We start from the raw sequence: 16,630 nt of genomic DNA on the forward strand, positions 1-16,630 counted from the left end.
GAACATTTTTAGTTTTATGACAATAATTTATTCTTTAAAATATTTAAGAATTAAAATAAATATTTAATTTTATGAATTTTAAATTGTAAAAATATAGAGCCAATCAATTTGAGAAATAGAAGGTACATTTGCAATTATTATCCTTTTAATAGGGATGAATTCTCTCAAAATTTTTAGGTGATTTTATAAAATATGATCTTACATGGTATATATGACTAATATGAGAAGTTTTGTATAATATAAATCATACTTTACAATAAAAATTTACGAAAATATATTTCTTTTTTTAAGTCCTAATAAGTGTTATTTATAGAGATTTTTATTTTATGATTTATATATCTGGAATTCATTTAATGAACTTGAGTTCTTACTTCTTAAGAGCTCCAAAAAACTAAATGCTAGAGTTACATACGTTGTATCATACTCCTTTAATTCTGAAATTCTATAGGTAAAATTATTTATTTTTGCTATACAATCAATAATTGACGTATTGCATTAAAAAGATCTGAAACTTTATCGTTTATAAGCCATTATTATTTTTCACTTGTCACATATAAATACAATAATTTAGATAATTTAAATTGAGATGCTTTCTTTCTTTCTTTCACGTGTATTACTAATTAATGAAGCGTTAAATATTTGAATGAAAAGTGTTGTTTTTTTTTAAAAAGGTTTAATTTGGATCGAGGAACTGGTATTAAAAAATAAAGGATAAGAAAGAAGATTGGTCTCAATAAGTTTCTAACTAATTTTTTTTTTAAATTAGGAATAAGATTCAAATTCAAAACTTTTAAGTGATAATAAAAAAATTATGTCATTTAAATTATAATCCTTTGACAAAATTCAACTAATTAAGCAATGCAAAAACCCTACAAATGAATTGTAGTCCTTCCAACCCTACAATCTCTTCACTTAAGCAACAAGCAAATAACACGTTTCAATATTGGATTATTAGTTCTCTTCTTACAATTTAGTGAATATGATTATTCTTGTAGTCTTTTCTCTTGCTTTGAAAATATTCAAGATAAGTCTTATATTTATAATTAATTATTATAGCCAATAATTGAAATGAAATGCCTTATAGCGAAAGACTCCTAATCAATTTCATATATTTATAATACTACATAAAATCTTGTAGACCTAAAATAATAGATGTTATTATCATGGAATAAAGAAGGGTGCATGCGCGGGGAGTAATTGTAGCCACTAGCCAATGAGGAAATTCTTGTGCTTTTATTAGCGCTAATGGATTGATTAGTAGCTATCAATAAATAGGAGTATTTTTTAGTCTTAGCTTTTTTTATTTTTCAAGTTATTAGTGTGAAAGTTTAATTTAGTTCAAAATTAAAATGGATACTATTTTTAGAGTTTAGTAGTTAACAAGTATACATACATTATGTATTGGTTTAATTACTCTGTTGGTCCCTATAGTTTCACTAAATTTTTAATTAGGTCCCTATACTTTTTTTCCATTCAATTGGGTCCCTACACTGCTTTTAATTTTGTAATTACGTCCTTTTCATGTTAAAAATGTTAAAATTTACATAATATTTTTACCAGAATGTATGCGGTCAAAGATTTAATTAAGTTTTTAATTATAAATACCTTCAATTTGCGAATAAATATTCAGTTAACTCTAATATTTTTTACACTATGAAGGACTTAATTACAAAATTATAGTAGTGTAGGGATCCAATTGAAAGGAAAAAAAGTATAGGGACCTAATTAAAAATTTGGTGAAACTATAGGGACCAACAGAGTAATTAAACCTTATGTATTCTAATGGTATTTGTTAACATTTAAAATATGCAATTTTCTGTGAGGAGATTTTAGAGAGGAATCAAGTGAGATAACATAAGATGAGAAGACATCACATCTAACTCAAAACCTTAAGATAATAAGTTAATGGGTCTCTCATCTTATAAACTCCTCACTTTTTCTTGCTTTCTTTGATGTGGGACTAACTTCAACACTCCTCACACTTGCAATATTAACAATCTCCCCCTCAAGTGTGAGCCTCCACATCAAGCATCAACTTCCCCCTTTTTCTAGCTCCTCCACCACGGGTATTCGTCCATCACACCGTCGCAAAATACTGCGGGACATGCCGCCCGGACCACCTTTGCCGGAAAGACTTTTGATGCTTCACCTTGAATACCCCTTAAAATCAGACCGATTAAACCATCGGCTCTGATACCATTTGTTGGGCCAACCGTAGAGAGCTCTCGACCACCAGAGAGATTTTGGGGAGGAATCAAGTGAGATAACATAAGATGAGAAAACACCACACACTACAAGAGACACGCCGAATAGCAGCGGTTTTTTTAAAAACCGCCGCAAAATGAAATTTCAGCGGTTCCACAAGCGTTGCTTGTTAAGGGGTGGAGATTTGATTTTGCGGCGGTTTTGAGAAACCGCTGGCACAACCGCTGCAAATCAGATAATTAATTTTGTAGCGGTTGCAAAACTGCCACTATTTTGGTGAGTGGATTTAAAAAAAAACTGCGGCGATTTTAAAATTGCCGCAAATTTGGGTGGTTTTTTTTTTAAAAAATCCGACAGTTTTGAACCGCCGCAATTATCATACATAAGCTTAAAAAAACTGACAGTTTTAAACTATAATATAATTTTTACAAATTCTAGCTTTCATAACCTTTCATAAAAAAATATGACAGTTTCAAAGTCCATTATCCTCTAATATCTAGTAACACATTAATTTAAGCAATCATGGTGGCAAAACAGGGCAACTCTTACTAATATGTACTAGCAGCATATTGTTTTTCTATTGTTTTATTGTTCTATATCATACCTTTTCTTTGATTTCTTATTAGTGATAAATGTAGAAGTTTTTAAGATGGTATTTATTTTAGGAAGAAAATTGGGCATCATTCTCTTGTACATCAATATAAATCTATACAGAATGAAAAAATATTACAATTAACACAATATACTAATAACTGAAATTCAAAAAAGGAGTATAATAAAATCCAGAACCATTATAATGTAAGATCAACATATAGGTTTAAGGTATACCATTCTAAATATTGTATGCGATCTGCTACTCCTAGCGTTCATATTTGTTCATATATTAGAAACATGCCATTGAAGCCATTGAGCACAGCATGAATTATATCCTTAGCGAGCAGCTCGTAGAAGCCATGGGTGCTAGTTTCATCGAACACATGATCTGCAAGTAGCATAGAAACATGAAAAAAAAGTAACGAAAATCAAATTGAAATTGCAAAAACCTTGAAGTAATGTGAATAAGTAGAGGAAGAAGAAGAAGAAGAAGAAATAGAATATACCAAAAAGCATAAAAAGAGTTAGAGAGTGGTGTGTCGTGAATCCTGTGAAGCAAAACACGATTCTCTTTGACCTTCCAGAAGCTCCATTAGAGAAGTCTTCGAAAACTAGAGGGCGAAGACGAACGGCTCCATTTTTGCTGCTTCCGCTTCGATCTGAATATTGTTTTATCTCTTTTTTATTTTTTCTTTTTCTTTGAGGTTTTCAACAGAATGCAAACAGACCCGAATTGCAAGACAAAAATCAATAACAGCAATAGAAAATGGACAACAGAAATTGCAATAACAAAAATTGACAGAGATATTGCACGAAAGACATTCCTACATTGTCTTTTCTGCTTCTTCCGTGGATTGCATATCACCCAAGGCATGGTCCAAGTCTAATCTAAAAATATTTGCACAAAATTCTAATGAGAAATGTTTGTAAAATATTAATATTCTAAGACTTCAATCATGGAAAATAGTTTAAATGTTTAATCATGTGATAGGCCATGTAAAACAAACAAACCTTAAGAAATATTGATCTAGATTGTGCCATTGTGGATCTTTAAATATATTTCCAAATCTAGCTACTTCTGTGAGAAACCACTAAGCTCATCCTTACAAATTGCCCCAAAACCAGAGATAAATAACATAAAAAGAATTTTAAAACTCTGAAACGCAACACTGCTCTTTAAATGCACTAAACCTTTTGTTAGCCTCAGCGAGATTAATTTTCTCTTTAAATGCATTAAACCTTTTCTAAATTCTTCATCCAATTCCGTATATACTACTGCATGATCTAGAAGAATTGCATAAAGTTTCAAAAAGGGGGAGTGATCGAAATTCAAACTCGATTCTTACAATCTTCTATATTTACACTTATGCTCCCTTCAATTGCAACAAAAATCACCTGTTAACAAATTCATTATTAATTAATAATTTGAATTGCTTAATAAAAAATTCAACAACTGCTAATTCAATTAGACATATCTTCCTTGAAGCAACACAGTTATTAAGCTCTCAGTTACTAAGCAAAATAAGATAAAATCCAAAGCTCATAAAAATCCATAAAAATAAGCTAATTCCAAAATCTAAAAAGATAGAATGACCGTGTTTGAGGAATCATTGTCATCATCCTCACCCATATTTTCGAAGTTCTGATCAAAGGAGAGGACACCCGAAGACTCTAAGCAGGGCACCATAGCAGCCAGGAAAATCAATGTAATAGGTGTTATTTTCCACATCAGACTATTAATGAATACATAAATTAGACAAAAAAAAAAACAAATCATTTAATGCAAAGAAATAGATAGGAAGCATAGAAAAATTGGCATTAAAAGAAAGTAACAATGATAAAAATTACTCACGACAAAGCTATCCAGTTCTCTTACTGCTGCAGCCTAGACCAATGAATTTTATTTACAGCACTTGGTACAATCCATGTCAATGCCACACATGCACCAAAAAAAAAAATAATCTACCAATTCCCTTGCCCCTTCTATAATAAAAACTTTTAACTATCACTGTCCCAACCTAGTTTCTGGGAGGCTGGAACAAGCAGGAAGTTAATAACTTTTAAATCTCAAGTAACTTTTCAAGACTGAAAAGTAACCTCAAGTTGAAGGCGGCACCCTCTACATAGAATTTTGAGGAAAAGAAATTACATAGAAACAAATTTAGACATCAGACAAAACCAATTAAGATATATAAAAAACACAATCAACACATAGAAACTTGGAATTGGACTGCAGAAATGGGTAACACAACACTGACAAAACACGTTCATTGTCCATTAAGCCAGATGCTCACAATTTGAATTTTCAAATGGGTTCTAACTAGCTTACTGTGCATGGGGTTGTCTGATTTTACAATGGGAGAAGAAACTTCAGCAGAGGAAAAAAACAATCATAGAAGATCTCATACCAACTGTTCTGACTTCCTAGTCAGTGACAAGTCAAGATTACTCAACCTGTAGATGCCTCTAAGTATATGAATATAAGCTCGTTTTCTCACTCTCTCACACAAACATACATGAACATGCACACTCCTTTTCTGAGACTTCTTATTCGATTTAGTGGATTGCATTTCAAAATCAAATAGTGTTCAAATCAATTAGGTACCAATTGAGCTTCACTCTCTTTCATTCTTCTCTGACACTGAAAAAAAGTTGCAAGGTCTTGATTCCTTTGTTAATCTTTAAAAAGCTATTTTGAAAGCTACATTATATGCTACGTTTCTGCTTTTGTTATTGTATTATCACCCTTCAAGTGTATACTTTTGATTAATTTAGTAGTTAATGTAGATTTTTCGTTGTACTAGAGAGTCATAATGTCTTGCGAAGAATAAGTCCTTCATGTTTGACTTATTACTATTACAGTATTACTAACAAATTTGCATTAAAAATTCATTTTGAGTTATGTACACAGATACGCTCACTTAACTTACTATTAATTTTCATAACTGCCCTCTCTTCCTATCTAACTATCGCAAACCTATACCCTCTTTTATTATTTTCTTACGCTTCTTTCTTTCTAAATTATTACCTCCCAATCAAATGTGCTCACCAAACGTCACAATGTTAAAACAAAATCATTACATATTACTCCGATCCTATTGAAATAAAGCATGAATCAAAGTAAAAGGGATCAGACATTTTACTGTATTTCTTTTTAATGATTGAAATATCTCCCACATATGGAAATATAATGATTCTCATCTGTATATGACTATATAATATAGATGCCCCTTTTAAATCAGATTAAGACCAAGTCGCTAAAGTCCATGTCAACACTAGCATTGACTATTCAAAGTTTGTCAACAATCCATATAGATAGCGTTGACTAAATTCATTTATATATTTAGGCATTGTTCCAGGGGCTGGAAATGAGGCTATTTTAGAAAGAGTTGGCGCAAATGTTGATGCTGTATCATGCTATCTGGGAGCAATATAATAATATATGTGTGTTTGTGATCGAATTGAAGGGCATTGATGTTTTTGTCATAATATAAAGGTCACTTAAACATCAGAGCTAGATCAAGGAGTCAATCTCTTGATTGCATTTACCCATGATTTTCTAGACATAACTAAATTTGTCAATTACTTTATTACATTCACCCCATGATCACCTAGACATAACCAAATTCTGTCAATCTCTTCATTACTGCTATCAAGCCAAGAATATAGTACCTTGCCATAACTGATTAAGGGATTAACTATCAAAGCCCTATCTTCCCGGAACCCATATAGAATGACTAGTAGCTAGCAACTATATTTAATAATTTTAACAGAAACCAATTCCAAACATATGATTGCCTACAGAGATTGCAAGAAAAATACAATGACAACATGGTTATTAAGCTCTCAGTTACTAAGCAAAATAAGATAAAATCTAAAGCTCATAAAATCCATAAAAATAAGGGAATTCCAAAAACTAAAAAGATAGAACCACTATGTTTGAGGAATCATTATTATCATCCTCACTCATATTTTGTTCCTCCCTCACAAATTAATAATCTTTTACTAAATCAACATCAATTACTGTATTTAGTGAGAAAAAAAAGTAATAAGTATTTCATCAAACACCTGGAATGCTTGAGAATTTGAAACAATTCAATTAAGAGAAACTAAAAATCATTAAATATTATTATATCAAAGAGCAAATCAATCAGAACATCAGAATAAAAAACAAATAAATGAATAAAAAGGGAAGGAAAAAGAGCACCAGAAATTGAAAACGAGTGGAAAGAAGAAGAGAGTGCAAAAATTGATAGTTTGCTAACGGAGAGAGCAACGACGTTGTTGGCGGAGGAGATGTGTTGAAGGAAGACGCGCTTTCTCTCTCGATCTCAGAAACTTAGGTCGCAACCAGAACGATCGAAGGGCAGTGCGTGGGTGGTGGATTGAATTGAGATTTGTTCGCAGGATTCGCAGGTAGAGGTGGACTAAACTGGTAGTGAGAGAGGATACACATACATGGCGAAGCAAGGAGATTGAGCAACGCCAAAACTCGATAAGATGAGAAAGGTGTGATTTTGAATGCAGGGGAAAGGCAGAGAACCCTTAGAAGTTATTCACCATGTTTCAATTAGGGAGGGAGAGAACGGGTTGGGGTTTGATAAAAACCTCCCAAATTAAAATTGTCTAGCTGCGCACTCGAAAACCTCAAGTTGAACCGCCCCAATTCTTTCATTCACAGCTGTTTGATAAATTGCCCCCAAATTACCGCCGCAAACCTACACAGTACAACAAAAAACAAGACATAAACATAGATTAAAAGGTCTAATCCGTTGTCATCTCCGGCATTGCCATCAACAACCAAACGGATCAACTCCACCCCACTCCCTGTAGCTCAAGAAGGACCTAATCTTTACGCCTTCAACATTTGTCTCCACTCTTTGGAATACTCTGCTATTCCGCTTCAACCAAATGTTCCAAACAACTACACAAAATCCTGTCAGCCATTTCTTTCGCTCAGACTTGCCACCTGATCCTCTAGTCCAACTCTCAAAGAACTCCTTACTAGTCCCCGGAATGACCCATGCTCTATCCGCACATGTCAACCAAGCACACCACACCTGCCATGTAAACTCACAAGCAAAGAATAAATGATGCACTAATTCTATGTCTTTTTTACACAATACACATATATTATCATTATGATTAATAATACCAAGTCTAGTCAGCCTCTCCCTCGTGTTGACCCTGCCTACCAAAACAAACCATGCAAATAGTTCAACCCTTGGAGGAACCAAGCCTTTCCAGATGGAGCTAGTGAAGCTGTAGCTAGTGATGTCCTTTGAGAGGGTCTCTTTCTGCAGCACCTGCACAAACGAATTAGTAGAAAAAACACATTTTTGTCAAATTTCCATACAACTGAATCCTCTCTATCAACCGACAATCTTACAACCCGTAACCGGTCATGAAGTTGATTGAGCAATTGTAACTCCCATTAGAAGAGTTCTCTCCTCCACTGGAAGTTCCACACCCACTCTAGCCCATCTCAAAACCCACAGTCCCCTATTACGGATCCTTGTTGATTTGAAACAGAAAAGAGTCTCGGAAAACAATCTTTCAAAGAGCCACCTTGCACCCAAGCATCCTCCTAAAAATGAGTGCTTCTGCCATTTCCCACCTACATGGACAAGCCACTAATCATCATATCTCTTATATGTTGCTCCTTAATATTAAGCTGACAGATATCTTTCCACGGGCCCCCTCTTGATGGCAAAGGTTGGTTTGACAACATTATAGTTGGGTCCAACTGATTACAAGAGTATACAATCTTCTTCCAAAGCGGGAAGTCCTCCTTTGAGAAGTGCCACCACCACTTGAATAGAAGCGACGCATTTCTAATTAAAGCATCTCCCACCCCCAAACCACCTAGCTTTTTTGGAGCTTGAACTACCTCCCATTTCACTAGTGGTATCCCGCTATTCCCATCTTCTTTACTCCATAAGAACCTTCTCTGCAGTCCAATTATCTTTTCTGCAACCGCCTTTGGCATCTTATACAAGCTTAAGTAGTAAATTGGCAGGCTATTGAGAACAGATTTTATGAGGACCAGCTTACCCGCTTTGTTGAGAGATCTAGCTTTCCATAAGCTCATCTTGTCTTCCACCTTGTCTATGATTGGTTTCCAGGTCTTCACCAACCGAGGGTTAGCGCCAAGAGAAATTCTTAAGTACCTGACAGGTAACACCACTTCGGCACATCCCAACAGATCACACATATTCATCACCCAATCCCTCTCACAATTAACCGGAATTAGGCTCGACTTCTCGAAGTTGATACTCAGGCCAGACATTAGCTCAAAGCAACACAGTAGCCTCTTATAATTCACAAGCGTCTCTGTTTCTTGTGGACAAAATAAGATTATGTCATCTGCAAATTGTAGATGCGACAATTCTATGTTGTCCCTTCCCACCAGCAGTGGAGAAATTCAGCCATTTCTTACCGCCTCCCCCACCATTTTGTGCAGAACGTCAACAACAAGAACGAACAGAAAAGGAGAGAGGGGGTCTCCTTGTCTGAGTCCTCTCTCCATCTTGAACGGCTTGGATGGCGACCCGTTGATCAACACCGACATAGATGCTGTAGTCACACATTTCCTCACCCAAGTCCTCCATCTAAGACCAAAACCCATCTTCTGGAGTACTATATCCACAAAGCTCCATCTCACTCTGTCATAGGCTTTCTGAAAGTCTAGTTTCACAATTGCCGCCTGCTTCTTTCGCAACTTCAACCATTGGACCGTCTCACAAGCAATGAGGGCACCATCATGTATTTTCTGGCCCTTTACAAACGCAGACTGAGTCTCCCCCACTAGATGTGGCATCACTAAACGCATTCTTTGTACCAGCACTTTTGATATCACCTTGTACACACAACCAACCATAATAATCGGTCTTAAGTCCTTGATTTCCTTAGCTCTGACAAATTTTGGAGCTAATGCAACCCAGGTAATATTAGCATCTATTGGTAGCTTCACATTCTGGAAAAATCCCAACACAGCTGCAGTAAACTCCTGATCAAGCTCGTCCCAACATTTCTTTATGAAGTTCATATTATAACCATCACTACCTGGTGCTTTACTGAACTCACAATCCCAAACTGCCTCTCGTACTTCCTCAGTTGATGGCATTTCCTCTAGTACTGCTGCCTCTTCGTCATTAATCTGCTTAACCAGCCCATCACGGATCCCAACCAACAGAGCATCCTTCTGCCTATACAGTTCTTTATAAAAGCCCACAATCGCATTCTTTATTCTAGCCTGATTCCGTACCAATCTTTCGTTAATCACTAGAGAATCAATTCTGTTATTCCTTCTTCTTGCCGACGCTAGGTTATGGAAGTACCTCGTGTTCTTGTCCATATCTCTAGCATGTTGGGATCGGGACATTTGCTTCCAATGAATCTCCTTTCTGATATACCACTTCGCACAGCAAGACACCAGAGCCTTCTATCTAGCCTCTGTTGTTCCATCATAACTACCAGCACTAACCATATCATCAATTTTCTTAATCTCTTCCTCAAACTTCTTTATCCTGCTGTCCATGTCCCCAAAATTATTCTTATGCCATCTCCTTAGCGATACTGTCAATGCCTTAAGCTTGTTTGTGAACATATCATCTCCCAAGTTCCTCCACTCATCCTTTACCAACTTTAGAAATCCTTCATGCGTAAACCAAGAATCCAGGCTGCGAAAAGGTCTCGGACCCGCACAAAGTCTAGAATCTTCTAAAATCAATGGGCAATGATCTGACAGGCCTCTCGGACCTCCTTTCAAATGAGTATCTGGGAACTCCTCAAGCCACTCCAAACTGACCAAGATCCTATCAATGCGACTACAAGATCGACCTCGAAACCATGTGAACTTCCGATCCGATACCGGTAAATCTACTAACTGTAAGTCTTGTACCCATTCCTTGAAATCCTCCACAGATGTTGGTAAACTAACAGCACCTTTTCTTTCTTCCAACCGTAGTACCTCGTTGAAGTCTCCCATGAAACAAAATGGGACCTGACATAGACCCACAATGTAGCTTAACTCCTCCCACATCACCATTTTCTCACTCCAAACATGTGCACCATACACCAAACAGACAGCACATTTAAAATTATTTTTTGTCAGCACACCTTCAACGCACAACCACCCATCCCCTTTATAGCAGTTCGAACGTTCAAATAATAAATTATCCCACATTAACAATAAACCGCCAGAGGCACCAACTGATTCCACAAAATCCCAACCCACCGTATCACACCAACTGATTCAACTCTTTCACCATACTCAACTTTCCATACCCTCCTAGGCCTCTAACATTCCAACAACTATAAATCATTTAATAGAATTTCTACACACCTTGTTATGTTGTTTGGGCCTGCTCCTCCTAGCTTTCTCCTTTTGTTTTGCCATCTTTCTTTTTGCTGTGATAGCTTCATTTTGACTCTGTAGAATCGCCATAATATCTTCTTCATCGTCATAAAAAACCGCACCTGACTCCACTGCTAGCTTCCATGTTTCCTTATTTTCTACTGACTGTCCTGTCTGTGTATCCCTCTGATTAGAATCTGGTATTTCGCTTTCAATTTCTGTCTCAAATCCAGCATCCTCTGTAGTCCGGTCATTCACATCGTCTTGACCCACACCTTCATCTTCCCCTTCTATCTCTTCCAAATAGTTTACCTTTTCGTTATTGTCTTGAACCAACATGTGTTGATCTCCATCTTCAGCTCGGGCCCTCGGTTCATCAACAAACCCCTCCACTTCCGGTTCGTCGCCAAGGTCACCCCTCATTTTTCGTGCCACCTTAATCACTCCTTTGCCGTTGCACTGTACCGGACCATGGCTCCCTTCCTCTGCTTCCACGCCAGACCCACCACCTGCGCCTCTCATTACCGCACCGGGACGTGAGTATCCTTCTTCATGCGCGTCGCAGTAAGCCTCTCCGTTCGCTGAAGGATTCATCACGTAGCATTCCTCGTAGATTGCTTTCGTGATTGAGCCACATTGCTTCTTGCCAGACCCGGATTCGCCAGGACGCAGTCGACCCGGCCCAGCCTCACGTCCGTGTTCCTGTTGGAGCTGTCCCAAGCGTCCGCTGGATCCTTGCTCCTAAACTCCACCCAGCAGCCTCCCAAGCCCACACTCTTGCATAGGCCCAACATTTAGTTGCCCCAAATAATGACTAGGTTTGTTGGATACCTTGTGGGCCTCCCTCTTTAGTGTATTCACATTCATCGCATTCCCACCGTGTGGATTTGTCACTAAATATTTGGCCCCACTTCTTTTTCCATAGCATATCTATGTCACAGTTTTCTCTGATCCATCCTCGAAGCAATCATCAGATCCTTCTAAATCAGCCATGTCATTACTCCCATTCATTTTGAATGGATCCGTCATCCTCTGCCTCTTCAATGCCATTAAATAACCTTGATTGCATTCATTCAAAAAAATATCGGTTATGACCATTGTACCCCTATTTTCATCACCGTCATTAGTTCGTGTCCTGACTAGGTCAGCCGCCGGATCCCACACCGCCGCTGTCGACACCATTTCGCCTGCAGGTGTGCTATCGTTGACACATATTGACTTTACGCTTGCGTCTTTCAAAAAGCATTCATCTCCAGATATGTCACCTCCTATTTTCTTCACAAATACATCGAATCCACTGGTCCCAATCGTGATGTGGATCCTTTCCTTGATCACATCAAAGACGCAGGTATCGATTAACACACGGCCAACACTGAAGGATAAGGCAGACTTCGTCACATCATCATACTTGACTACTTCTCCCCATAAGCCGCCTATCGTACTGAACGTCTCCACTGACCAAACATGTAAAGGCACCCCATGACATTCTAACCAAACTCTCCTAGTCTCATTACGTTCGGACTCTTCTCATCTCCAAACACTGTAAAAGAATTGTAAGAAACCATTCATTTTGAATGTAAACGCTTCCTCCGCATTCTTCACAGAATCAAACACTAGTATGGCTTTGTATGCTCCAAGCTCCCTGACTTCAACAATGTGAGAAAAGTTCTTGACGATTGCTCTTCGTAGCGATTTGAAGTTGATGGGTCTTGTGGTTTCCTTACTAAACTCCTCAACAGCCAATCAAAATTCTCTTTTGCTACTGGCACTTCAACCTTCTTCGTCCAACCATTGTCTTGGCTTTCCTTGGCGGGTTTTATCTTCTTAGCTTCTTCGACTCTTGTAGAACTTTCACCCTTATGAAGTTGCCTACTCCCCACCTCAGTTCTTTCACGGTCTCCCTTCCGTATCCCGGTGTTCTCCTCTCCCATCATCCTTCTGTACTTGGCTTCACCTACATAGATAACCTTTCCCCTTATTCTTGTATGATGCATTTCAGTTATGGCCTTCATCGCTCCTCTTTTTGTTGTATATCGTATAAAAGCAAACATATACACAATTTCATTTTTCAGCTTCCGAACCAGATAGATGTCATTGATTCGTCCTGTCCAATGGAACAAGTGAAATAATTCCTTCTTCGATATATCATTCGACAGATTGTTGACAAAAATGGAGAAAGACACGTTTTCCAATCGTTGGTACTCTTCTCGATTCCAAATCTTAGGATCCCTTTCCTGTAAATTCCTAGTTCTACCCGCTCAATGTTTCCTCCTCTCTCTTTCTCTCTCTAGAACCATTCTCTCTCTTACAAACTCCTATTGGTATGCGAAAAGTTTGTTAAATTCTTATAATAACTTGTATTACTATCTCTGATGATCCAAAGTTTGTTATAATAACTTATACTCAATTATATTTGAGTTAGTGTCATTTACTAATTTATAATTATTTTACAGCATTTTTCTCTTAAAGAAAATTTTTGTCTCCTTGATTTAGTAAAGTCTTAGTACTTTAAATATGCATAATAAAAAAAATTTAATTTTGATACATTATTAGTATAAAGTAGTTTTATACGTACATCAAATTATATAATATTACATTAGTATAAATTACTATCTTTTATATTGTCTACATAAATATTCATCTAAAAGAATAGATGTGATTATATGACTGTATACAATATTTTATACTATCAGTACATCAAAATTAAACTTTAATAAAAATTGTAAAGTTTTTTAATTACTACTTTTGAAAATTAAAGTTTTATTAGGATAATATTTGTTAAGGTATTTAATATAAAACATTTATTAAAGATTTAAAATTTTTAATATTTTTGTAGTGCATTTATTAAAAAAATTTAAAAATTCATATTTATCTTTGAGTAACATTATCAAATATCTTATTAGTAAGAAGAATACTCTAAAATTAAATTATTTAAACGTAAAGTTTTATATTCTTAATATGGATGTTATTAAAAATCACAAAGTTATAATTTCAATATGTCCATATTACGAGAAAATTGTTCCAAGAAACTAGTGTTATCGAGACGAAAATGATTATTTGCTCCATTGCAAAGAGAGCTTCTTCCATGTCTACAAATTAATTGTACTATTCCAACAAACATATCTACCACGTTGCACTTTTTCCAAACACAACTTTTACAAAGATTAAAGATGATGGGGAAGTGAGTCCATAATGACTCTATTTAATTTGTTCTATTGCTAAAATTAAATTAAAAAATATGTATTTTTAGTACACATGATCAATTTATATTATTTGTAAAATATTTTATGTTTTTTTTTGTTATATATAAAATAAATACATTAAAATTCAAAATTTTTTACATTTTTAATAAAAAATTTTAATATACAATTTTAACATATACTTTTAAAACACAAAATAAATAAATCCGATCTTAAATAAAATACCTGCCTTGTTCTTGAATTTGTTGCCAATAATGGAGATGCTATAACTTCAATTCTCTCCATATTGTACGTGCTCTAAAGAATAGAGTGGTAGCAGTAACAAATTAAATTAAATGGGTCAAATGGTTAACTTTTTCATTTATTTAATTAAATTTTAGGAGTTTAAATTTTATTTTGTATATGTAATAATAATTTATTAACTAATAATAAATTTTTTTATTAATAATTTTAATACATGTCTTAGTTAGTTAAATCCCAAAAAAAAAAGTAGTAGTACCAGTGTACCAGTACAAGAAGTCTTCCATGTATTAAATGAAGTTGTAGTACAATCTTAAAAATTGTCTCAATTATTGTCTCAGGGAGCGACATATAATAAATGTCTTCACAATTCTTCTGCTACTTTTGAGGTTTTTTATTTGAATTGTTGTTTTAAGGTTAAGTTATTCTTGTATGTGTGCTATAATATACAGCATTGTATTTTGGTTTCCACTTTTTGGAACACCTTACTAATGGGAAAAAGAAGTTATTATTGTTCTACGTTATTTTGTATTACATGATAGCCCCACAAAATAAAATTAAAAAAAGAAAATCGGAAGTAGCTACAATTATTATTATAAAGAATGAGGAAAAATTAATTTGATAAAAATCTATCTTTTAGAGTTTAAAGTTGGAAGTCTAATATGCACGGAAAATAGTATAAACTTAATTTTATTGCACCTCTAAACATCCGTTATAAAATAATTATTTTAGGATAAATTATATGCAAATCAATATAATCTAAATAAAATATATCTTTTCCCAAAGAAAATATAAAAAAAAACGTTATTAAAAGAAATATTATTCACAACTAATAACAAACAATAATGATGATAACCATAACAATGATAATATGTTGGACGACGATAACAACAATAATAATTTCAGTAGCAGTAGAGATACTAAAAATAGTAGTAATAACAGCAGCAGCAGTGATAATAAATTAATAATAATAACAAAGTATAAATAAATAAATTAAGAAACTAATAATTATTTTAAATTGATCAAATTTGTTAAATTTTGTTTTATATATATAAACAGAACAATTGAAAAAAGGAATAAGAAGAGAAACTAACAAAAGAGGATAATAACGTTACGTTGAAATGAAAGGGAGAAAAGAGACAAAACCGGTAAGAAAAGAAATGAACCAAAAAAGCAAAGCAGAATCTACCAAGAGAAAAAGTTTTGTTTTGCCAAAACTGTTATAGTTACAAAAAAAATTAATTATTAAATTAGTTATTATGTATATATATTATTTAATTAATTTTTAATATATATTTTATATTAATAACTAATTTAATAATTAATTTTTAGTATATATCTAAATAGTTGTTGTTTTGATATTTTTTTTTATAGATAACAATAAAACAAAAGACAGAAATTCAGGAAGGAGAATAGAAAAATGAGAGAAAGAAATTGAAAAATCAAAAGAAAAGATGTAGTGACGAAGGTAAAAGATGATTGTGTATTGCAGTTTTTAACCAAAATAATTGAGTTGTGAATGAGTAATTAGACTTATTAGTCTTAATCCTAAAACTAAATGCAAGAATGGTTTCGATTTTGTAGTAAATGCAACAATTTTATTTTTATTCCCTTTTATTTTATTTTATTTTATTCTTTTACATTTTGAAAGGGATTAAAGAAATGAGTTGGGTTTTGGATTTTAACAAAAATGTTCACAATAATTAAGTTAAGGCTCTTGCTAGTTAATAATACCCAATAAGAAAAAAAAAAAAAGTAACTTTTAATGTATTTAATATTTTCAACAAAAAAAAAAGTATTTTTCATCTTATTTATAAGTTATGATGTATGAGACTGACACGGACATGGGACACGACACGACATGAGATACACTGATACGCGAATTTTAAAATCTTCAAGAGTTAGATAAAATATTAGAGGAAGGTAAAAAATATTTACACAATAAAATAATAATAAAAATAAAATTTTAAAGAGGACTAAACTAAAATTTACATATAAAAAATTAAAATTAAGGGGTCATTGTCCCCTTTTT

At 34.3% G+C, this 16,630-nt stretch overlaps 1 protein-coding gene across 28 annotated transcripts; it reads right to left on the minus strand.

The window, feature by feature from the left end:
• On the minus strand, positions 2,843-7,513 carry LOC107609624 (kinesin-like protein KIN-7N). 28 transcript variants are annotated; one of them, XR_002358155.1, is made up of 6 exons: positions 4,652-7,498; positions 4,426-4,470; positions 4,146-4,194; positions 3,628-3,687; positions 3,306-3,496; positions 2,870-3,187 (listed from the first exon to the last, which is right to left on the minus strand). XR_002358155.1 is itself a non-coding variant. In XM_021116540.1 (5 exons), exons 2-5 carry the CDS (start codon positions 4,427-4,429, stop codon positions 3,072-3,074), a joined length of 366 nt encoding a protein of 121 aa, XP_020972199.1. In that variant the 5' UTR covers positions 4,430-4,470; positions 7,007-7,488; the 3' UTR covers positions 2,870-3,071. The 28 variants fall into 28 exon arrangements, 3 of the variants coding, with proteins under 3 accessions (XP_020972202.1, XP_020972199.1, XP_020972196.1); XR_002358157.1 differs by having other exon boundaries at positions 7,007-7,497; XR_002358151.1 differs by having other exon boundaries at positions 2,843-3,187; positions 3,628-4,194; positions 4,426-4,532; positions 7,007-7,513.

This window comes from Arachis ipaensis, chromosome B01 (genome assembly GCF_000816755.2).
Source record: "Arachis ipaensis cultivar K30076 chromosome B01, Araip1.1, whole genome shotgun sequence".
NCBI classification, from domain to species: domain Eukaryota; kingdom Viridiplantae; phylum Streptophyta; class Magnoliopsida; order Fabales; family Fabaceae; genus Arachis; species Arachis ipaensis.